Below are 20,769 nucleotides of genomic sequence, written 5' to 3' on the forward strand. Positions count from 1 at the left end.
GGGAGGCAAAAGGTAAATTAGAAACTCTTTTAAAGTAAAATCCAGCAAGAAGAATGAAATAAAAAAAACACCTGCCCTTGTAGCGTTGGTACCTAACACTCATTTTCTTTTCCCGGAGTGAGGGATGCCCTACGTGGAGGTACAACAGAATGTCACCTTCCATCATTATTCCATAGATATGGGAAAACCAGCACGCGCCTCGTCATCATGAGGTAGCTGGGGAGGCAGCTGGCACCTCAGCTGCACAAAAAAGGGCCTGCTCCGAGTTTCCTTTCATAAGGAAAGAGGTGCAGCCAGCACTTTCCTTCCCTCACATACAAGCTCATGAGGATTTGGATACTTGTGCCTTTACTGAAATTGGATTTATATTAAAGAATTTAGAAAAGACCTAAAGGCACCCGCACCCATACATTAAGTTTGTGCTTTCTGCCACCATTAATTTTGCTGTCCTTTTAAGTTAGGAACTCCTCCACCCCGCTGCCTCTTTAGGCTTCTCCATCTGGTAGATAAAATAAATGTGGAAAAAAAACTTTTAATGCTGCTTCCAAGTTGAGTTACCTGGTGTCAGCTGTAGAAGTCAAGATGCCAGTGTTGGCCTGTTACGTGGACCGATACCATTTCTACACGAGTTACACAATATACACGTCAGAAGTTTGTCACGGCTGAGATTTGATTTGGAATTTTGGTGCAGTGTCTCGTGTAACTACAGGTTCTACAGGGCAAGAAAACAGACTATGGCCTACAAAGTTAATCTCAATCAGTTAAATTTGGAATTAAGTTTGGGGCGTACAAATTCTCTACCTGCCTTAGATTGATTCTTTCAGCTCCATCAAGCAGTCGAATAAAAAGTCTTGTGTCCCTTACGTTCAAGCCATCACACCAGGAAAAGCACTGCTACTACAACACAGCGGGCATAGATACTTGTAGCTTGAAACCGAGACAATACGATATCAAGAAAGTTCAGACTTGCAAAAACTCTCTCTTAGAAGAAGCTTGTAGCTTTTGCCACCAGTAATCTAATAAAATATAAAATGGGAGAATTTACTTCACAGTGTAAATAAACCATGTGGGAAAAGTATCACTCACATTTTATAGCAGGAAACCGCAACAGGGAGAGAAGAGGAACTCCCCAAGATCACGCAGGAATTGGGCAGCAGAGCTAGGAAATGAATCCAGCTATCTTGAACTTCAGCACGTTTTAAACACAGCGTAGCCCTTCATGTTTGCAGGCTCATCTCCTGATCTATGTAGCTTGTAAGCAGGGAAGGGAAATCAACTGTGGTCTAACACCAACTGTACACAAAAATATTTCTTTTTCAATGAAACGGGATTAGATTTGGATACATTCAGGCAGAAGGCTTGTGCCGCTTCAGAAAGCTTTAATTTAATCACTGTTTGTCATGGCTCAGCAATCTCACTGTTGCCTAAGCGCCAGATTACTCAAGCTGTTGAGTAAATGGATTTCTCAAGAATTCAGATTTCTTTTTTTTTTTTTCTCAAAACAAACTGTTCAGGTTGTGGGTTTGTTTACTTGCCACAAGACAATAGGCCAGTTTACATCCTGCCTGGCTTTCCTCTCCTCTGGGGAAAGGAAGGACTTCGTTTATAGAGCCTGCAGAAGGAAGAAAACCTTCAGCAGTCTTACTGGTCACTTTTGTACACCTGTTTTGTAAAATCAAACTGATATTATTTGTTGCTTTTCCTATCCGGGGAGGCTCAGAACACGGACTGTTAAAATAAGCCATGGAGGAATGAGCGTACCTAAGTTTTGCATGTATTCCAGCACACAGTATACCCAAACGAGTCGCTTTTCTTCAGATCCATTTCAAGCATAGTGAAATGACCTTTTTAAAAATATCTTTTAAGGCACATTACAACATGAGTGAGAAAACAGACTCAAACTCCTCATTTGATTGGCCTCACACGCCGAATCATAACGGGACATACAAGTACCTCTACTTAGAAGGCAACATCTCCTATGTGGACTTCTACCTTCATCAGCCTTCGGTGGCAGCTGTCTTCATCATCTCTTACCTCCTCATCTTCCTGCTCTGTATGGTCGGCAACGGAGCGGTTTGCTTTATCGTCCTGAGGAACAAACATATGCGGACAGTCACAAACCTTTTCATCTTGAACCTGGCTGTCAGCGATTTACTGGTGGGAATCTTCTGCATGCCCACCACCCTCCTGGACAGCATCATTGCAGGTAGGCTGGTTCGCACCGCGTGGCAGAAAGAGCTCGAGGGGGACTCACCTGCATTTCTGAGTGCTGGCCTCCCCAGCGGCCCTGAGAGCCAGGTGCTTTATTTCTGAGTGGGCTTTATAGGCATTTCAAGCCTCTGGAAGTCAGAGGCGAGGAGGATGAGCCTCTAATCCACCTTCTGACTGGGGATGTCCTTGCTGACTTCCACATCCCTCGTCTTTAGGAAGGGATTCTCCCACTACCAGGTTATATGGTTAGGAAGACTTGGCAGATGCTGTGAGCCAGATACAGAGAACAAGCAACTGTAGCGGTCGATTCCCTTTCGTGTCTTAAGATCTCGTTTTAAGGGGATGTTAAACCGCAATTGTTTGCTTTGCGGTTCTTTGGAACATCAGAAACTCACCTGAGACATTTGGCAAAGCATTTGTTTACGTAACCTCTGCCTCCCTAACCCCTGCTATGGCCTGACAGAGCAAAAGAAAGGTATTACTTCTGGGGAGGAAATTTCCTCTTGCGCATATAAGCATAGCGCTGCAGTGAGAAAGAGGCAATTTCAATCGCCTGTTTCCTTCCAGGATGGCCGTTTGGGAGCCTGGTCTGCAAGGTGAGCGGCATGGTCCAAGGAATCTCTGTTTCCGCCTCTGTCTTCACTCTAGTTGCTATCGCCGTAGACAGGTAAGATGATGCAGAGACCGTAAACCGTCGCTTTCATCTTCCTCTGGCCACCTGACCAGGCTGAGGCCGATTCATTAATCCACACAACGCTGCAATAGATTAGATATATTTTGCTCCTAAGGCTATTAAGCAAAACAATACGTGGCCAGGCCTAAAGAGCAGCCATAGCAATCTGCTCCTGCGCTGGTATCTCTTAAAGATGGTACAGCTGGGCTCGCCAGGCTGCCTGGAATTGGTTTGTTCCTTAGCTCTTAAGCTAGGTAGCAGAGGCACTAGTACCTGCTTTGGTTAAACTAAGTAGCAGAAGCAGCAGGCAATACAGAGGCAGATCAAAACAAGGAAATTTTAACATTTTAAATTAAAAGTCAGAATTTTAAATGTGACTTTTTTTTCAAGATTGATTTTACCAACACAGTTTTTAAACGGAGCAACTAAACACAACTCCACTGGTTTATGTAGGACGAGGAGATTATTCCATCTATGCTTTTTAAAAACCATACAACTTAAAATGTGCATATGTGCTTACCTGTTTGATTAAGTACTCCTTAAATGGCTTCTCCACGTATATCGCCGGTGTCTTTGCCACAGGTTTCGATGCATTGTTTATCCGTTCAAGCAGAAGCTGACCATTTCAACGGCAGTCACCGTTATAGCGGTCATCTGGATTCTGGCTGTCGCAATCATGTGTCCTTCTGCAGTCATGCTGCAGGTACAAGAGGAGAAGCATTTCAGGGTGATCCTTGGCTATGGCAATGAAACCCGCCCTGTATACTGGTGCCAGGAGGACTGGCCTAACCCGGGAATGAGAAAGATCTATACGACGGTTCTGTTTGCCAACATCTACCTGGCGCCCCTGGCGCTCATTATTATCATGTATGCTAGGATAAGCATTGCTCTCTTCAACACAGCAATGCCCGTGGCAGGAAAACACAGCCAGGAGCAGCGGCACAGTGTGTCTAAGAAGAAACAAAGAGTCATCAAAATGCTCATTATTGTAGCTTTGCTTTTCACGCTGTCCTGGCTTCCCTTGTGGACTCTGATGATGCTCTCAGACTACACCAACCTTTCAGATATCCAGTTGCAGATCATCAACATTTATATCTATCCCTTTGCTCACTGGCTGGCCTTTTTCAACAGCAGCGTCAACCCTATCATCTACGGTTTCTTCAACGAAAACTTTCGCCGAGGCTTTCAGGCAGCCTTTAAACTTCAGCTCTGCTCCAGAGAGATCGTTCACAGGGAGGTCTGCTCTCAGCGAGGCCAAAGCAATGCCATTTTGCCAGCTGCCAACTACCAGACACCCCAGAATCGAGCTTGCCAAAAGGCTAAGGAGGAGGGGAAGACAGTTAAGAAAGGAAATTGGGTGAATAACCCGCAGGATTTGATAATGGAGGATCTAGACGAGCCCTGCAACGATGGCATTAAGTGAAGCACGCTATGAACTATTCAAATGATTTATGCCTAGCAGAGATTATTTACTGCGTTGTGAAACTCATGCTCTGCAAGCCCTTTCTGACAAAACTGTCAAGATGTTTCTGTTTTGAAGGAGATACGCAACTCGCATAATATTTGAAAGTTTGATATAAGTGGGGAACCAAATTCAGCCCTTTATGTTACCAGCTTAAACCAGTGGCAACTCCCCTGCAGTCAGTGACGACTCACTGCTCTTGAACTGGGCTGGAGCAAAGACGTGATTAACACAGGATTACGTTCCATTTATTGTGACACAAGAGAAAAAGAGAACTGATTTTTGACTCTGATACAATTACTCCGGATACTCGCTGATGAAGAGGAGAACGCTCATTCATTTTCTTCTGTGAATCTCTCAGAGCAGCTGAAATACGATTGCTCGAACAATATTTATGGTAACGTTTCGGCATGTAAGGCTAGTTGTTGTTAATACCTACAGTTTTCTTCTGGTGTCCGATGACAAAAACATCGTTGCTGTTTGTAGCATCTAGCTAGACTGTGGAGCTGGAAAAAGGAGGGAATCGCGAGGGCCCTGAGCGTATGCCCCCTCCTGAGGGTTTGACTGTTGGGGCTCAGGGCAGCTCCGAGCCAGTGCGGCTGAGGGGACCCCCCTCGTTGCATTAGGAAATAATTCTACCTGTAGACCAAAATACCTGCTAACGAGATTTATAAATAAGCCCTCCGCTAAAAACAAGAGTAATCCCATAAACTCACTTCTCAATTTACCATAAAATCTCTTTTTTCAGCAGCAGGTCCTTGGTACTACTCTTTTAGCTTCTTCTGTGAAGCATAAGCCTCTTCCTTGAACTTATCAATCCGTTATTCTATAACTCTTGTTAAGTGAAATAGCAGAGATACAGTCTGAGTATTGGAACTGAACTCACCAGTTCCTGGGTCTCGCTGTGGTTGTACTCATGTTGCTTCTGCCCGGACATTCTGAATGCCAACTGGTTCCTGCCCAAATGACAAAAAGTAAGCGTCTTCAGTCATGTTCTGTTTATTCCCCTTTCCGGTCGCCCTTCTTGTTAATTCTGTGATATTGTTGTTTCAGCGAGACAAATAAATAAGAGTGAAAATTTGAGAATAACTATTTGAGATAAAAAATTGCTTTTGTGGTACATTTTGGGGGGAAACTCAGTTCTACTTTTGGGGGATACAAGTCACCTAAAAATACTGCAATTTCAATACTAGCAGGAGACAAAACACCTTGAGGGCCAGTTCGATCTGACAGAACTCGGCCTGTACAGACAGCAATCTCAGAAGCATCTCAGAGAGGCTCCTGAAGTCACTGAGAAATGCAGTTTAGTGCAAAGACCAGCCTACACAGATCTGCTATAGGATTATAACACCACCATGTCTTACCCTGTGAGGGTCTGTAGGGCCCAGCTACCAGGTAAGGTTCCTCCCAAGTGCAGTCCTCCTTGGGGTAAACTGGAGTACCTTTCACATCATAATGTATTTGCATAACTAAGGAAAACTGACAACTTTTCAAGCTGTGTCATCCCAAACTATGTTCCTTTCTGAATACCAGAAAATAAGGAAAACATCTGGGGAGTAACAGGAAGAAAAGCTGCCAGAACAGGTCTGATTTCACAGGTTGTTTTTATAATGCATTTTACCTAGGCTGGGATTTTCACAGGATCTAATTAAACGTGGACACCTGATCCCATTGTGCTGTGTTGAAAACCCCACCACGAAGGTTTTTGGTGCTGCAGGCACTCCACGCTTCCTGCAGCCCTTCCATCCACCCCTTTGTCCTTCATGTGTAGTTTGAGAAAAATGAGATCTGTTTTGCCTGTCAAAGGTTGCCTTGCGTTGATTCCCAAAGATTATCGCTATGTCCAACCTGGGGCTGATAAAGATCCTTGCTCAGGGACATAGATGGATCGAGCACGCCCTCTGCAAGTTTGCAGATGACCCCGAGCCGAGTGCTGCAGTTGTTACTCTAGAGGGAAGGGATGCCAGCCAGAGGAACACTGACAAGCGCAAGGAGCAGACCCATGCAAACATAGTCATGTTCAACAAAGCCAAGTGCAGGGTCCCACACCCATGTCAGGGCAATCCCGATATCAATTCAGACCAGGTTATCAACAGAGTGAGAGAAGCCCAGGGGAGAAGGACTCGAGGTTAGGGAGGGATGTTAAATCAGACATGAGCTGGCAATGTCTGCTTGCAACCCAGAAAGCTACTTGTGTCCTGGGCTGCAGCAAGAGAAGGGTGGCTGCTATTTGTCTTGCAGTGCATGTCCTGTATTCATTTTCGAGTAAAATTTAATATGCTCATACTTGAGACAGCTTTTTTGCAGTAGGTGGGTTTTTCTTCTCCTCCTCAAAAAGCTTTTATCAAAGACACGTTTGCCTGACTGAAACTACAGCCTGAGTGAACTCCAGAGGTCTTGTCTGACCTGTATCATTTTGTTCTTCCAAATGATTCAGTAATGTTTCAAGGTTATTTTGAAGTGCAAGTATATGCTCATGTTCATCTCAGTTCAGCTAAACACCCAAAAAACCAAAAATTACTCTAAATGAGTGTGAGGACGACAAAAACACCCCAACGTGTTTTGGTTCAAGCAGGTGATTCAAGACATCCTTAACATTTCAGTGCAGAACAAGAATGCTGATGTAAAAGCCACTGAAGGGTTTGCCTTCACTAGACACTGGCCTGTGCCTAATGCAGAAGTTGTGCTTGTATGACAAAACTAAAGTTCTTTTTCAAAATGGAATTTCAGAGTGTTCTCCAAATGCCACCCCAAAACAACAAACCCCACTGTCACTCATCTGTAACTATAACAAAAACTGTAAAAAAGTTTTAAAAAAAGAAATGTTTCATTCAGGAGATGCTGTCTGAGGAAGTAATTAGCCTTTGTGGGTCTCTTCCAACTCCAGACATTCTATGATTCTATGAACTGAAGAGACATGGCTGAAGGGAAAATAAAATTCTCTAGGGGGACAGGTTTTAAAGAAGTACTTGAATTTTCTTGAGGGTACACTTGCTCGCTGGACATGCATTTTCCCCTTGGCCCTACATCAAAGGTGCATTCTTAACCAACGATCTATGAACAGCTTGTCCTCTGGCTTCTGACAATCCTTGGCTCAATTAGATTATTCATTGCACTGCTTTCTCTTTTATTGTGATTCCAGTAGCACTAATGAAAAGTCACCATGCTTGGTTACGGGATTCACAACCACACAGCCATTTAGACATCACTGCACTTTCAATAGTTAGTTGAGAGTTTAATGGTAAAACACCAAGGTTTACCAAACAGTTGCTCTCAGTTGGGAGTTGCTCTGTACTCATGAAATTAAGAGGTAAGGACTTCTCTTGAAAACAAGTTTGGATTATTCTAGCACCTGACCTGCCTTAACCCTCTCCAAGTGTCTGCTTTACATCTATTCAGGTCACAATATTCTCCAACAACTGATTTATTTCACAAAAGGAGGAGCAGGTCTAGGTCTGTGCTTAGGTTTCCACTATTCTTGCCCAGGATGCTCACAAGTAGGCTTTTATCACAAATTATTTTTTCATCAGCACCAAATGATGCTAAAACCAGTGGTAATTTGACTTGTTTTTAATACAGGATCTGTACCTTAACACCACTTGCTTGTCCTCAGGGCCAGTTCATGACTTGGAACCCCTGGCTCAAAGGACCACAGACCTCAAAACACATCAGATATGTTTATCATGTATCAACAAAAGCCCAGGTCACAAACATAGGCCTTCCACTTAGCCTGAATTAGAATCAAACATCCTTTGCCACAAGTAAGGTACGAAGTTTCCAGAGCCTCATCTATTTTAAGCTGCCTGGTCACATTACTCCTAAATACTTCCTAAATTCCCACATATTAAGCATTCTCATTAGCCTCAACACCATTGATTTATCTTTTTATACTGCTCTGCTTTTGGATGAAGACTCATATTGTTACGTAACTTGGAAATCCACATCAACAAATCCCTAACTGAAATCTGAATATATTTATCTATATTTGGGCCTGACGACATTTCAAATATATGCTATTCATTTGAACAACTCAGTCTATTTGCATTCAGAGCCTTTGTAAATGAATACATTTCTACTTAGTGTTTTACTGGACATTTATATGCTGCCTACAAATGTAATACAGCAGAGCAAACCAGCTGTACAATGCTGTTGCCACCAACTTTGGTACTGCTTTAGAGTGTCTGGAAGCTGAGGTTAAGTTTCTTTTCGCTCCTCACCCCCTCTGTGGGCATCACCATTTAGGTAAAATGTATTGCTGGTGTTTGTGCTCTAAATTCCCTATAGTGGCAAGTCTTCCCAAAGATAGATTTGGACTGTATTCAGGATCAAGAAAACATCAACCAATGCATGGAACCGGATGAACATTTCTTTGGAAAAGAAACAAGAATAAATGAGTGTAAGGGAGTTAACAGTTACTGGAACAGACAATGCTCTCAAAAGAAAACTCTCCCTATGACAAACCGTAATACGAAACCAATACTGGTTCTGTCAAGAGCTCTTTATTGGCATCAAAAGAAATTGCCCGGAATAGGAAAAAGACAAAGTTAAAAATGAGATTGGTTTGGAAGCTGAAGCAAATTACTAAATAGGGAAGTAAAGTCCACAGAGACAGAGATATGGTTAAAATCCTCAATATATTGTGTTCCCTCAGCTTCTGTTTTAAAGAAAAATATTGCGTCCTCAGGCAGGACACAATGGACATGAGGAAATAAAGATCATTGTGCAGCCATTACTGCCTGCAGCTTGCCATCTCCTGCAGACCAAATACATACTTTGTCTGGCAGCCTCTTCAGAATCCCCTAACTTATGGAGATGGTAAAGACCAAACTCAGAGGTATGAATACATCAGCTTATCTGAAGGTTTCTGAAGCAGATCCAAGAGCAGCCAAACTGCTAAGGCCTTCATGCTTCCCTGTGTGATATAGGGAACACCATCAGCTGGAGTACCACAAGACCGCCTCCCATCGTTCTTCCTCTGCAGACTGACTCGTGTGCTTTTTAACATCAGCGTTTAAGTTAAGATTTTATTGCATGCTCATTATTAACTATTTGACCTGCTCTGCAGAGGGTCCAGGTAACTGACAAGTGTAGGTAGCTGAAATATTGCGTACCAGGAAAGCTATACTAACTGCTAGAAATCCTCTGCTAGAATTAGAGTTAGTATTATATAAAGATGCTAACTATAGTCCTGTGGCCAGTTGTTCTCATTCTACCAAGGATTCTTAGAAGAACCTGCCTGTCCCCATCACATGAAGTGACAAAACCCCAGAAAACCATCCTCCCAAAAGGCTCGTGGAGATTTCTGAAGTACAAACCAACTCAAACTAATCTTGCTGAAGTTTAAGGTAAAAGCAGGCCCAGGCCCTTCCTTGAGTGACACTGTGGGTGTGCCATGTCATACCTGGCTTTACTGAGCTTGCGTGACTGCAGGCCTTCCTCATAGCCAAAGCAGCCTGTAGCAATCTGGCTTGTGGCTGACCCTGGACAGGACCAACTCTGCTCCTCATTTGGATGCTGTGGGACTATGCCCTCATTTGGGAGGTCCCTGCCCTGCTGCCGGCCTTGGGTCCTGGCTTACCTCCCTTCTGGTGCAGCCTGCCCCTGCTCCTCCCTGCATAATAAAAAGAAAAGGAAACAGTTACATATAAACTGTATCGAGAAGAGCATGCATTTTACAGTGCTCTGTTTACTTTAAGGAACCAAGGAACTGTGGCATGAAGGAAGTCACTTTAGATCAGTGACACTGGATGCTGACTTAAAAATGATATTCAAAACTTACTTATCAGTTGGTCATTCTCAGTGGAAGATGGTTCAATTTGTCGTCACATAAGTCTGTCCAAGTTCAAATCTACTAAAATATTTTTACCAATTACATCAAGCATGAAATATATCCTCTTCACTATATAAGTGATTCAGTCCTAAAAGATTTTGACCATTTATATGATAAGTCATGAAAATTATTTCAGGCAATAGCTTTAGGAGACAGTACAATATCCTTGCTCAAAGATGGAAATTATCCCAAATCAGCAAGGATTAAGTATTGCACGGAAGATGGTCAAACTAAATCTAAAAATACAAAGTGGGATTACTCAGTGTAACAATACTGCAATACTAGATCTGGGAATTTTGGTGGGTTAAACTGGAGAGCACTGAAAATGTAGTAGCAGCAATGGTGTTGCAAAGAGAAAAGCTAATATTAAACAGTTGGAAGTATTACCAGGGTTGTCATTCTACTCCTTTCAGCCCTCGTATGGTTTGGGCTGGGCACTGCAATTTCAGAAAGCTGAGAACAGACTCAAAAGAAGCCTAAAAGACAGCAACAGGGAGAAGAGGCTTGGAGTATATCACTGTGAGGGAAGCCCTTCATCTTTGACTTCAAAGACTTGTGCTTTCTAAGGAAGAGAAGACGGATGAGGTTTGAAGGGCAAAATACAGCCTTCTTCCAATATTTAAGGGTTCTTGTAGAAGAAATAGCAACAAAATACCTTTTCTTTGCATGGAGGGTACGTAAGGATGGAACACACTTTAATATGGAAGTTCAACCTTTATACATGGTTCAGATCTGGACCCGATGGTTAAGAAAAAATATATACATCCCTTATTGAATCTCTATCCCGCCAGAAAACCAAAACCAAATCCAAGATACTCCAAACAGATAAAAATTTACATGTAATTAATAGAGGGGAAATATTCCAACTGCAATTTGCTTAAAAGCAAATATCAGCTTTCAAGATCAGTATAAACCCTGTTGGGGTCTTTTGGTTCCTTTAAGGGAGCAGCTGAGCTAACCCTGAATTTCTGGTACATGCACAGACTTATCTCAAAAGGCAGAAAGCTGACACCAGTCTCAAGGAATACATACACTCTTAGAGTCTAGTGCCTGAGCCAGGCAGGTGACAGGAGGTACAGTGTGGTGAACCTTCCTTTGCTCAAGTAGGAGAAGCTGGTGGTTTTGCAACTGATGGATTTTAGCTCTCCTGTTTGTAGTGACTCACCTCTGTGGGACATGAAGTGCAAAATTAATGTAAAATGAAGAATAAAGAGTGGGAAACAATACAGAAGCTAACAGAGGTAACTGAGCATGAAGAGACTGACACGAAGGATTAAGAAGGGAAATAGTTTGAGAGAAAAGTTATTGCAGCAGGAAAGCATTTGACAACTGTTTATGTTTACAAAGAGCAAAACAAAGCTTGGCAACGTCAAGGAGGCACAAGAGATGGGGCTGGAAGTGTGAGATAACTGGAGTAATGACACAGACCTGTGTCAAGGAGGGCTGCAGTTAGGGGTCCTGGAACTGCAAATAAAAAAAATTATGGAAATACTAAAAATGCCAGGAAGGACTTTGAAGAGGAAGAGAGACAGGCAAGCTGGGAGGTGAAGTCAGCTAGATAGCCAGCGGATCTTTTCAATAGTCCAAACAAGTGAAAGTTTTTCAAGTAAATAAAAAAATCTTGCCAAAAACTTTTTCCATTCCCATCTGAAAATATGATCTTAGGCAGTCTCCGTGAACCTCAAACTCAAGATCCAAAAGCAGTCCATGTGTAATCCATTTCTCCCTTCACACTCTACCCATCTGGGGGATTATTTCTTGCTATTACAACATCTGAACATTCAAGTTAAGAACATAAGAGCACACTAAGCAAGTCTGAACTGTACTTACTGGATCAAACCTAACTGACTCTTCATAGTCCGTCTGCTCACAGACAATAAAGTTACTTTCTGCTTAAAGCTTGGTTCTGTAGATCAGATGACATGGCATATTACTGTAGAATACTGAAATCCTAAATTCCACCAAAAATGTGAAGGATTTCCTGCCACTTAGACTTCACCTAGACAGTTGCCCAAGTCCAAGAGAAAAGCAATCTCTTTGCACCCACTAAAGACACTGCTCTGGAACTGCCAAGTTCTCCGTCCTGCAAACACAAATTCTTCATAACCTCACTGACATGAATCATGCAGGAGAAGTCCCTGTCCATGACAGTGCACCCACAAAGTTTTTCAAGTGAAAAATATTTATGTGCTCCGTTCCTTGGGCATTAGTTTGAGACTCTCATCAGGCTCCAAAAGTGTGGAAGCAGCCTAAGCACAAGCCAGTTTTGAAAACCTTGGCATTAATTCACAACCATCGCCCTTCATGTGTCACTGGACTTGTGTTCCCTGATGCCGGAAGAGGTCTGCTATGCCACTTCAGCACTGACAGGACTGGCAGACTGGAAGCCTGTAACCAGTTACAGCATCCCACCTCCTTCTCTTGCCCTCTTCAGTAAGAGAAAAATCAGTTCTGTGTGTTCTGTACTTCCTGCAGTTTTCTATTTCCTTCATTTTTCACCTGCCTGTGGTGATATGGTAAGACAGACAGCATGGGACCTCGTCTCAAAATCCCAGGCAGACACATCTTTGCAAGGCTCTCCTGATACAGAGAATTTCTATATTTCAGCATTCCTTTAGCTGACAACTCTTTAAATTAGTTCCCTGTTCATCAGTGCCCCAAACCACACTACGGTAATAAACAATTTCAAGGCTGTGGCAGAATCCTCCTGGCCCATCTTTCAGTTCAGGTCTCATCTATTTTACTGTGGCTCTGCTGCTGTCCTTACATACAGCCCCCAGTTTGACTGCGATATTTAACTGTTTGTGAACCGTTCCTTGGAAAAGGAACAGATACTGAAAAGGTACTAAGTACCCCACACACCCTGCCACAGGGTCGCAGCAAGGCTTGCAGGTGCTCGGTCCCACCAAGCATGTTCGTGCTGATGCCTCATATGACTAGTTTGCCGAAGATGAGGAGATCTAAGCTGACAGCTTCCATGAGAATGAGAGTTCTAGTCCGTCACCTTCCATATTTTGAAGGCTAATTACAGAAATCGCTGTCTCAAGAGGACGAAAAGAATCCCACATGACCAGCAAGAGATACACACCTGTCAATACAACCTCTCTGATGAACAAGGCATAGAATTTACAGCTGTATTTGCATTTCTCTAACCTCCTGCTTTCTCAACACAGTATTTTATACTTGGCATCAGGCAAGCTTCAGTTTCCAGGGATGAATCAATGTGTCTTATATCAGCTTGTACTAAACAGAACTGAACACTATATACATTCTGGCATTATACTGTCTAGCACTCTGGTCTGAATTTGCAGCAGCAGCTGACAAGCAGGAACAACTGCCTGAAAATGATAATAACTATTTGCCCAACCATGGGCAAAGAGCTTTCTTAGAGTCTTCAGTCTCAAAGATGACCATAGACATGTTTTCTATGAAAGGAGAGAATAAAAAAGAGAAAGAAAAATTTCCTACAGCTATGTTATCTCTTCAATATTTTAATATGGAAACTTGTGAAAGCCAGAGAGCATGTGGTTTACCCACACTGTAAAGCTTCCTGTGCTGTGGTTTAGTAAGCACTCAGTTTGCAAATATTGAGCTTTTCAACAGCTGTCAGGGTACAAAGATAGAAGCACAAACAGCAGCAAACACACAGCTGGTTACAAAGCTAACATATCTCTACAAAGGGACAGCAAAGCAAAACTACACTGACAAAGGCCCTGCATCTCGCTTCAGCATGTCAACACCAGCAGAAAAGTGCTTTCCTCTTTTATGTTGCTTACTAGCAAAAATCTCTCCTGCACCAAGTCTGAGGCTGGAATTTTAGTTAAACACCCTGTTGCTGACACCTCTCATGCTGGTCCCTGTGAATACTGCTGTCAGCAGCGACTTGGAAGACCCTCTCATGACAGACATGGTCTTTGACCTATCCTGCTGTCAGGTCACCGCAGACCTCTGGGACTGAGCTGTTTCTATGATTAAAATGAGCTGGAGTTCTTCTCTTGGCTAAGGTTTTCTTCTCAGTCCCACAAGCAGCTCTCTTCTGAGGGCTTGCACTCAGTTGGCATCATTTTCTGTCTAAACCCATGCCATAAAAAAAAAGCGTTCAGCATTCACATGTACTCTAACCACGATTCCACCCTGCCTTTTCAAGCTTATAACCTCTGCCATCTTCGTTTCCATGTCACTGTTCAGCAACTGCTACATGAGTTAAGGCTAAATCACATGAGGCATTTCCTTTCCACCGTGCTTTTTAATTCCTAATAAAAGGTGATGTCTTCAGGAAATGCTCAGTACTTCAGTTTTTCCCTCAGAGTTTGTAAAACTGCAGGTTTGGGCTGTTAGCACCAATGGTTTCTTTTATAGTTATCCTGGAAGGTGTCTCTGAATTCTGCCTCCATCAGGAAGAGAACTGTGTTGTTCCACTTGGGTCAGGAGACCCAACATGGTGGCACCCAGCCAAGAACATATAACTTAAGTCAGGCAAGTCAAGCACCCAGAGAGGTGGGGAGCTGCCTGTTTGCTGGCAGAGAAGAAACACAACCTGGTGAGACTCACTCCATTCACAAGTAGTCTGAGGACAGTAGATTGCCAGCAAGCTCTAGAAACCACACTCTGCCTTACCACTTCTGGATGGAGGGAGACAACATTTAAAGCTAAGATAAAGAAGGAGGAAAGCTACCCTCTTTCAGTGAAAAACCCTATCAGGACTCTGGCCTAAGCTCCAAGAGGCACTCGGATTCTCCTTACCAAAGTTCTTGAGGCTTCAACTGGATCTGAAGTTGGAGCAGCTCCAACAGGGCAGGTACTCTTGTCCTTCTGACCTGAACAGGACCTGTAGTAAGAGAAGCAGCAGTTACCACAGTGGAGGAGCTGCACTATATGGGTGGGCACAGCCACACGATGACACCGCGGACACCCGCTGCATCAAGCAGAGACATTGTGGGGCACTCGGAGTATAAGATGTATGTGGACAAACCCGTGACTAAAGGGGTAAGAGGATCAGAACACACTTGCTGACCACTAAAATATTATGTGAGTCCAAGTATGATACCCAAGTTCCTCAGTATGTCATGTCTCCTGTACTCCTATTAATATAACCTGCTTTACACTTGTCCCTATGTTAGGAGCAATTCCAAAGCAAGTGTGCTTTTAAGAGTTCAGAATCTTAAAGACAAAAAGTAACTCAATGCTTTTTTAGAAAGAAACAAACCGATGATTTCTCAATATTTCCCCTTCCCTCTGCACACTCTGAACTGACAACGGTAACACACTGGTCCAGGCTTTCTCTCTCTGGTACCCTTCATGACTTACCTGCAGCCTTTCCAGTGCAAGCTTTTGGGTGCAAGGACTGTTTCTCTATAAATCCGTGTGTTACTTAGCAGAAAAGGTAGTCTTTCACACATGACATTTGTAGGTATACTGTTAATGTTAACTGACCCATCACTATACTGCTAAGAATTAAGGGACATTTTACCATCTTCTAAAAATTGTATATGTGATTGCTTGTCTCATTTGGAAAGTAAACAGAACTTGTCATTGTCATAGGCATTGATATTGAAGCAAATCAAAAACCACTTGGCAAACACCCTGCAAATCTGGAAGACTTACGAAATTAATCATCCTCCATTTAAGCACATATTGCTCTCCCATTCCGCTGAGAGTAAGAAGCCAGCAGCTAGCATGTCTGCCACAAGGTAAAGACAACATTTAAAATATTGAGCTGATGTAAAAAAAGGATACTAATTGGCAGAATTACACTGACAAGGAAAGTAAACACTGTTGCTGGGTAGTAAAAAGAGGTCATTAAAATGACATGATCGCACACCAGTAGAATATCAAGGGAGTCCAGCAAATTATGCAGTAATAATTGTGTCAAAAGCTTAGCAAGGGTGCCGCTGTCTTCCGTTTGCCTTCCCATGGCTTGTTTTCACTTACCAAATGAAAGTTTTCCTCTGAGTTACCATTACACAACGTTCATTTCTTTACAAGCTCTTAACTTCAAAACATTACACTGAAGCCTGGTTTAGGAAGCAGCTCTAACTTATTCTTGAACTACTTTCTAAAAAAGCATTAAGTCTTCAAAACCAACCATGTGTACAATTGCCAAGCAACTCCTGCAGAGAAGGTGAAAAGAGAAATCAGATACAAGCCATGTTACTTAAAGTACTCAGATAATACTTAAGTGAGAACAGCAATGAGAAAATTGTAAGGACGAGATGATGCTCATTGCAGCAGTCTGTTTGAATTTACACTGGTGTAGCAGAAATCCTCTGTTTCAAGATATATTTAAGTTTCTCCTTTACAATACACCTTACCTACAATTTATAAAAGCCTAATGCATTCTTTTTCTTTGTGGTGGTGGTATAATTGGAAGGAGAATGTAATTTTTAACTAAAAACCCAGCTTTTTGAAAAATTTATCCCCTTTTGCCAAATGAAAATTAGTGTTAAGATAGCTCCGCTATCAGCCCCGTCAGCATTCAGCTACAGGCTGCACCAACATCTTCTTTGAAGGACAGATTACAGTCCACCACCCTACCTCCAGAAACAGTTAGGAGAGAGAACACCTGTGTATTTACATAGTTCCCTTAATGCTAGAGGAATCTATAACAGTTACATTTACAGACTGACCATTGCATCTGGGAAAAGGAGGAGAGCACACAGCTTTCTCCTGGCTAGGAGCCGCTCGCATCAAGTCCCTGGAACAAGGTTGACAGTAAGCTCTGTGGGGTTTTGACTTAACAAGTGCTGCCTGAGCATTTCTAACTGTCTTGCGGGCACCTGTCATGCACTATTTTATTAAGAACTAAACACCAAGCAGTTACTCACAGTCACTACGTGACATTTACAAGTCCCTTCCAACCCAAGCTACTCTGATTCCATAGTCAGTTACCAACATAACAGATGTGCACATCCATGTCCAAACATCCTGCTAGAAAAGGAGCTTGCATGTGTGGTCGTAAGCAAAATTGCATGGATGCAAAACGAATCCTCCTAGCTCTGAGCAGAACTCACTAACTGATAGTAGTCATCTCTTCAGACATAGCATTTCAAAGGCCAAAGAGACCTCAAAGTCTCAACCGAGCATGGTAAAAGAGGTCACCAGCTTTCAGCTCACCCTGGTAAAGGCTCACAGTATTGGTGCTAGCTGGCAATGTGGGAGAGGGTAGACTGGAAGTACTCATCAAGGATAATTTTCATAGCAAAGGAGATTTTTGTTAGTGCAATATTTGCTTTGTAGGAGTTGAATTCATTTGGCAGAAATGGCTAACTGCACCCCATCTGTACTCACAAGCCATCATTCCTACTGCCTCAACAAGGGCAGAGACAACTTCTGCACTGTGGGAGATGCACTCGTGCAGGAACCTGGCCTCAGGAAAAAACCAAGGACGATGAGAGTCCCACCTTGCAGTTCTCATGACATACCATGGGGACATTTCCCAGGGAAAATTTCCATTTTGGAAGTTTTCAGACAAGAAATGGAAGCCCTTGAACTTTGCTCAGCTGCTTACTGCTCCAAACATGCTGAATCACATTTGCCACCCTGGCTACCCCACACCAGTTCTCAGTGTGAGAAAGAGCTCTATACATTTGCAAATTGCTGCTCTTTCAGTGCTAAATAGGCTGGAAATTTGTGGATCAACAATGACATAGCAAGTGCCAGATGGGGGCACTAAGTGATATCTGATACAGACTGATACACAGCACGGAGAAGCAGAATTACAGCCTCAGTAAACATCTCTATCATCTGGGAGGAAAAAAACCAGTACTTGAACAGAAAAATGTTTCACAGCCTGGATGACCTTCATGCAGATGACAAGCATTCATGAGCCTCAGTTGGTGAAATCCAGGCACATACTGGGGATGGTGCTGGCTTTATTACACCTGTTTCAAAACGCTAACAGGAAAGTAGATAATTGAGACTGACTCACAAACACTGGACTAGATATCCAACAGCACAAGTCCATTTCCAGGAAAACAAGTCAGACTGGCTTGAAATAACTGCCTTGCTACGATGTGCATTAAAAAACACAAGACGAGGAAAGTCCATCTTAATACCAACCATAAGCCAGGATCTGTAAGGAATTCATTGCTGCAGGTGAAGTGACACAGGGAATACCTGTAAATTCAAAGACAGGAACAGAAGATCTATCAGCAGAAAGGCAGAAAAAGGGTAAATTTAAAAAATATTTCATCTATTTAAGAATGATTTCCAATCTTCCAAGTAAAAAGAAGGGTAACTGGCAGCTATTAAGGCTTTACTTTTTAAGATCCAAGTGATTTATACAAGTGAGTTTCAAGAGAGATGAAGCTCTCTGAATTGCAAAGGATGGTCCTCAATTACATATTAGAAGAGTAGAGCAGGAGCCAAGCACCAGTTTACCTGAGAAATCTCTTTGCCTGAAGGAGGGGTGACGTTGTGGACTGCCAGACTTGGGAAGGCTCCGGCACAGACTTGGACCTCATTTCAGGATATTGTCTGATTTCGTGTAAGCCTCTGTGGCCACACTCCTATGCAAGCGCCTCCACTCCTGTGAAGTGTCCTCTTGTCCGCTGTACTCAGGTCTTAGCCTAGTCCTGATTCTATTCTACATTTTTCTCTTGCTTTTCCAGTCACCACTTCTTTACTTAACGCTTCATGGCTTTGATGCTGTTTGGGAATCTGAGAAGAATTTGCACTGGCAAGGAAACAAACTGCTTTCCTGGCAGAAGGGACACTGAAGGAGCTGGTGATCTATGCAACAACAGGCATCTCTGCACACCTTTAGCTAGCCGTGCCCAGAAATCTACAAAGGCATCTAGGTGGTCACGGGGACAAAAGTAATAATAGAATTGTCTTTGAGATGGTTTGTCTTTTTCAGCAATGGGGAGGTGGCTGAGCTGGCTCTGCACCCGAAATCAGCCAGCTCCGTTTCTGCATCATCTGCCAGTTACACCTCTGTCATGAAGTAAGCAGAAATAGCTGTACATGCAAGAAAGATGCTGGAACTATCAGCTCCAAATCACTTCCTTGCCTGCCTCTTTTTGCCAAATAGCTGTCAGATCAAAAGATGCAATCAGAAACAGGAGCAGCCAGGTCATCATACTCTGCCATGACTTAATATTTTTGACTGCAATCCCATCTGAGACCTGACATGACTCTTACCATCCCAAGGCAGTTTTCAGAACTGCAGTTGAGCAGATTGACAGTCCATTGCAGGAAGAACTCAGCCCAATTCAGAGAGGCAATTTCATTCTCTAAGAAAATTGAAGAGGCAGTTTCAAGTTATCCAACCCAACACAAGACGTGCTTTTGAGTTTTATTAGGGGAACAATGAGTAGTAGGCATGGGTCATTATATTTTGCTTGCCAAACTTAACACTGGTGAACAAGTACGTCCAGCCAGAGCAGTGGGTGAAATCCTTATGTTTACAGACAAAAAAAGACCCACCTGCCCAGATAACGCCTCAGGGTGGGAGCCAAGTCATAGGGGGGTTTCACCCAGTGCCTAATGGCCTCCAGCTCCCCAGCATCACAAACTATCAATTGTTTGTCCTGCTTGACTCAATCCTCTCTGGAAAGGCAGCTTCCCCACAGCTTGTCAGGCCACACTCCAGCCTAGCTCAGACAGCATTAGGTTTCATAAATGAATGATTAATTTAAGCAGCTTGTGTAATTCCACAGAAAGACAGACTGGACAGTCAAAAGGGTTTCTGTGGCTGTAAAGATTTCTTCTAGTCTTTGCAATTGTCTAGAATAAGAACTGAAGTGTAATAAGTGTTAGACAAATTTTGTCTGTGTTTAACATGCTCATCATGCGTAAGTAGGAAGTGAATGTACTAGCTCCACGTGCAGTAGTTGATTTGGTGACTCAATATGGAAAGGAAAGGTCTCAAGTTAAGAAGTGTAGTCATACTTGGAAAGGAGTTTCTTTGTGCACAGCAAGAATATCAGAATAATGGGAAAGATGGAATAAAGACCATTTGCTTGCACTAAGATGAATTCTCTAAGTCAGGAAGTCCAGGGCTTCATTCTTTCATGGACACTCTGTTCCCAGACCTAGACAGTATTTTTGCCTAAATTCACTGTATATGTTCTGTCAAGGTTGAAGTATTTCATTAAAAAACTGCTGATCTGAATGATGCTTTCTAGAAGCCTAACTGATTTTAAGTGGTCTGCCTGGCCAGTTTCTGAAAGGTAAACATGTAACAATATTTCATCTCATTGAGTAGTAAAATAACTTTTTCATTCCAATACAATTCAAAAGAAGATTACAAGATTTGAGATGATGTTACCAAGCAGAAGTTACAGCCTCGAACCAGCCCGGTCCATGGGTGTGTTACTGATCTGCTAATCCTTAAAGTATCTGCAAGTAACTATCATGGGGTTTTTCCCCCCCATCATTTTCTTCCTTGTCACTCCAAAATCTAACACACCAGATCGAAAAAGCCAGCTATTTCTACTTCCAAAATAATCCAAACAATCACCAGAACCTGTGAAAAGCTTTGAGGCAAAACTCTATTTGGCAACTGATTTGCAAATCAGAAAACCTCTTCAATGAATTACTTTTGTTGCATTCAATAATATTTGACTAGTCTTCTCATGGGCTATGCGGATA

At 42.7% G+C, this 20,769-nt stretch overlaps 1 protein-coding gene and 1 long non-coding RNA gene across 2 annotated transcripts; one reads left to right on the forward strand and one right to left on the reverse strand.

Annotated features, from left to right (window-relative positions):
- Positions 1 to 332: 332 nt before the first annotated feature.
- LOC142055928 (uncharacterized) lies at positions 333 to 19,736 on the reverse strand. The gene is made up of 10 exons (XR_012660135.1): positions 18,556 to 19,736; positions 18,235 to 18,291; positions 14,920 to 15,004; positions 5,233 to 5,302; positions 3,405 to 3,581; positions 2,255 to 2,967; positions 1,954 to 2,088; positions 1,087 to 1,251; positions 802 to 897; positions 333 to 712 (listed from the first exon to the last, which is right to left on the reverse strand). It is a non-coding gene; the product is annotated as an uncharacterized LOC142055928 (long non-coding RNA).
- On the forward strand, positions 1,502 to 5,239 carry NPFFR2 (neuropeptide FF receptor 2). The gene is made up of 3 exons (XM_075089967.1): positions 1,502 to 2,206; positions 2,779 to 2,878; positions 3,467 to 5,239. Exons 1-3 carry the CDS (start codon positions 1,840 to 1,842, stop codon positions 4,305 to 4,307), a joined length of 1,308 nt encoding a protein of 435 aa, XP_074946068.1. The 5' UTR covers positions 1,502 to 1,839; the 3' UTR covers positions 4,308 to 5,239.
- Positions 19,737 to 20,769: the final 1,033 nt, after the last annotated feature.

The sequence above is a fragment of the Phalacrocorax aristotelis genome, chromosome 4 (genome assembly GCF_949628215.1).
Source record: "Phalacrocorax aristotelis chromosome 4, bGulAri2.1, whole genome shotgun sequence".
Classification (NCBI taxonomy): domain Eukaryota; kingdom Metazoa; phylum Chordata; class Aves; order Suliformes; family Phalacrocoracidae; genus Phalacrocorax; species Phalacrocorax aristotelis.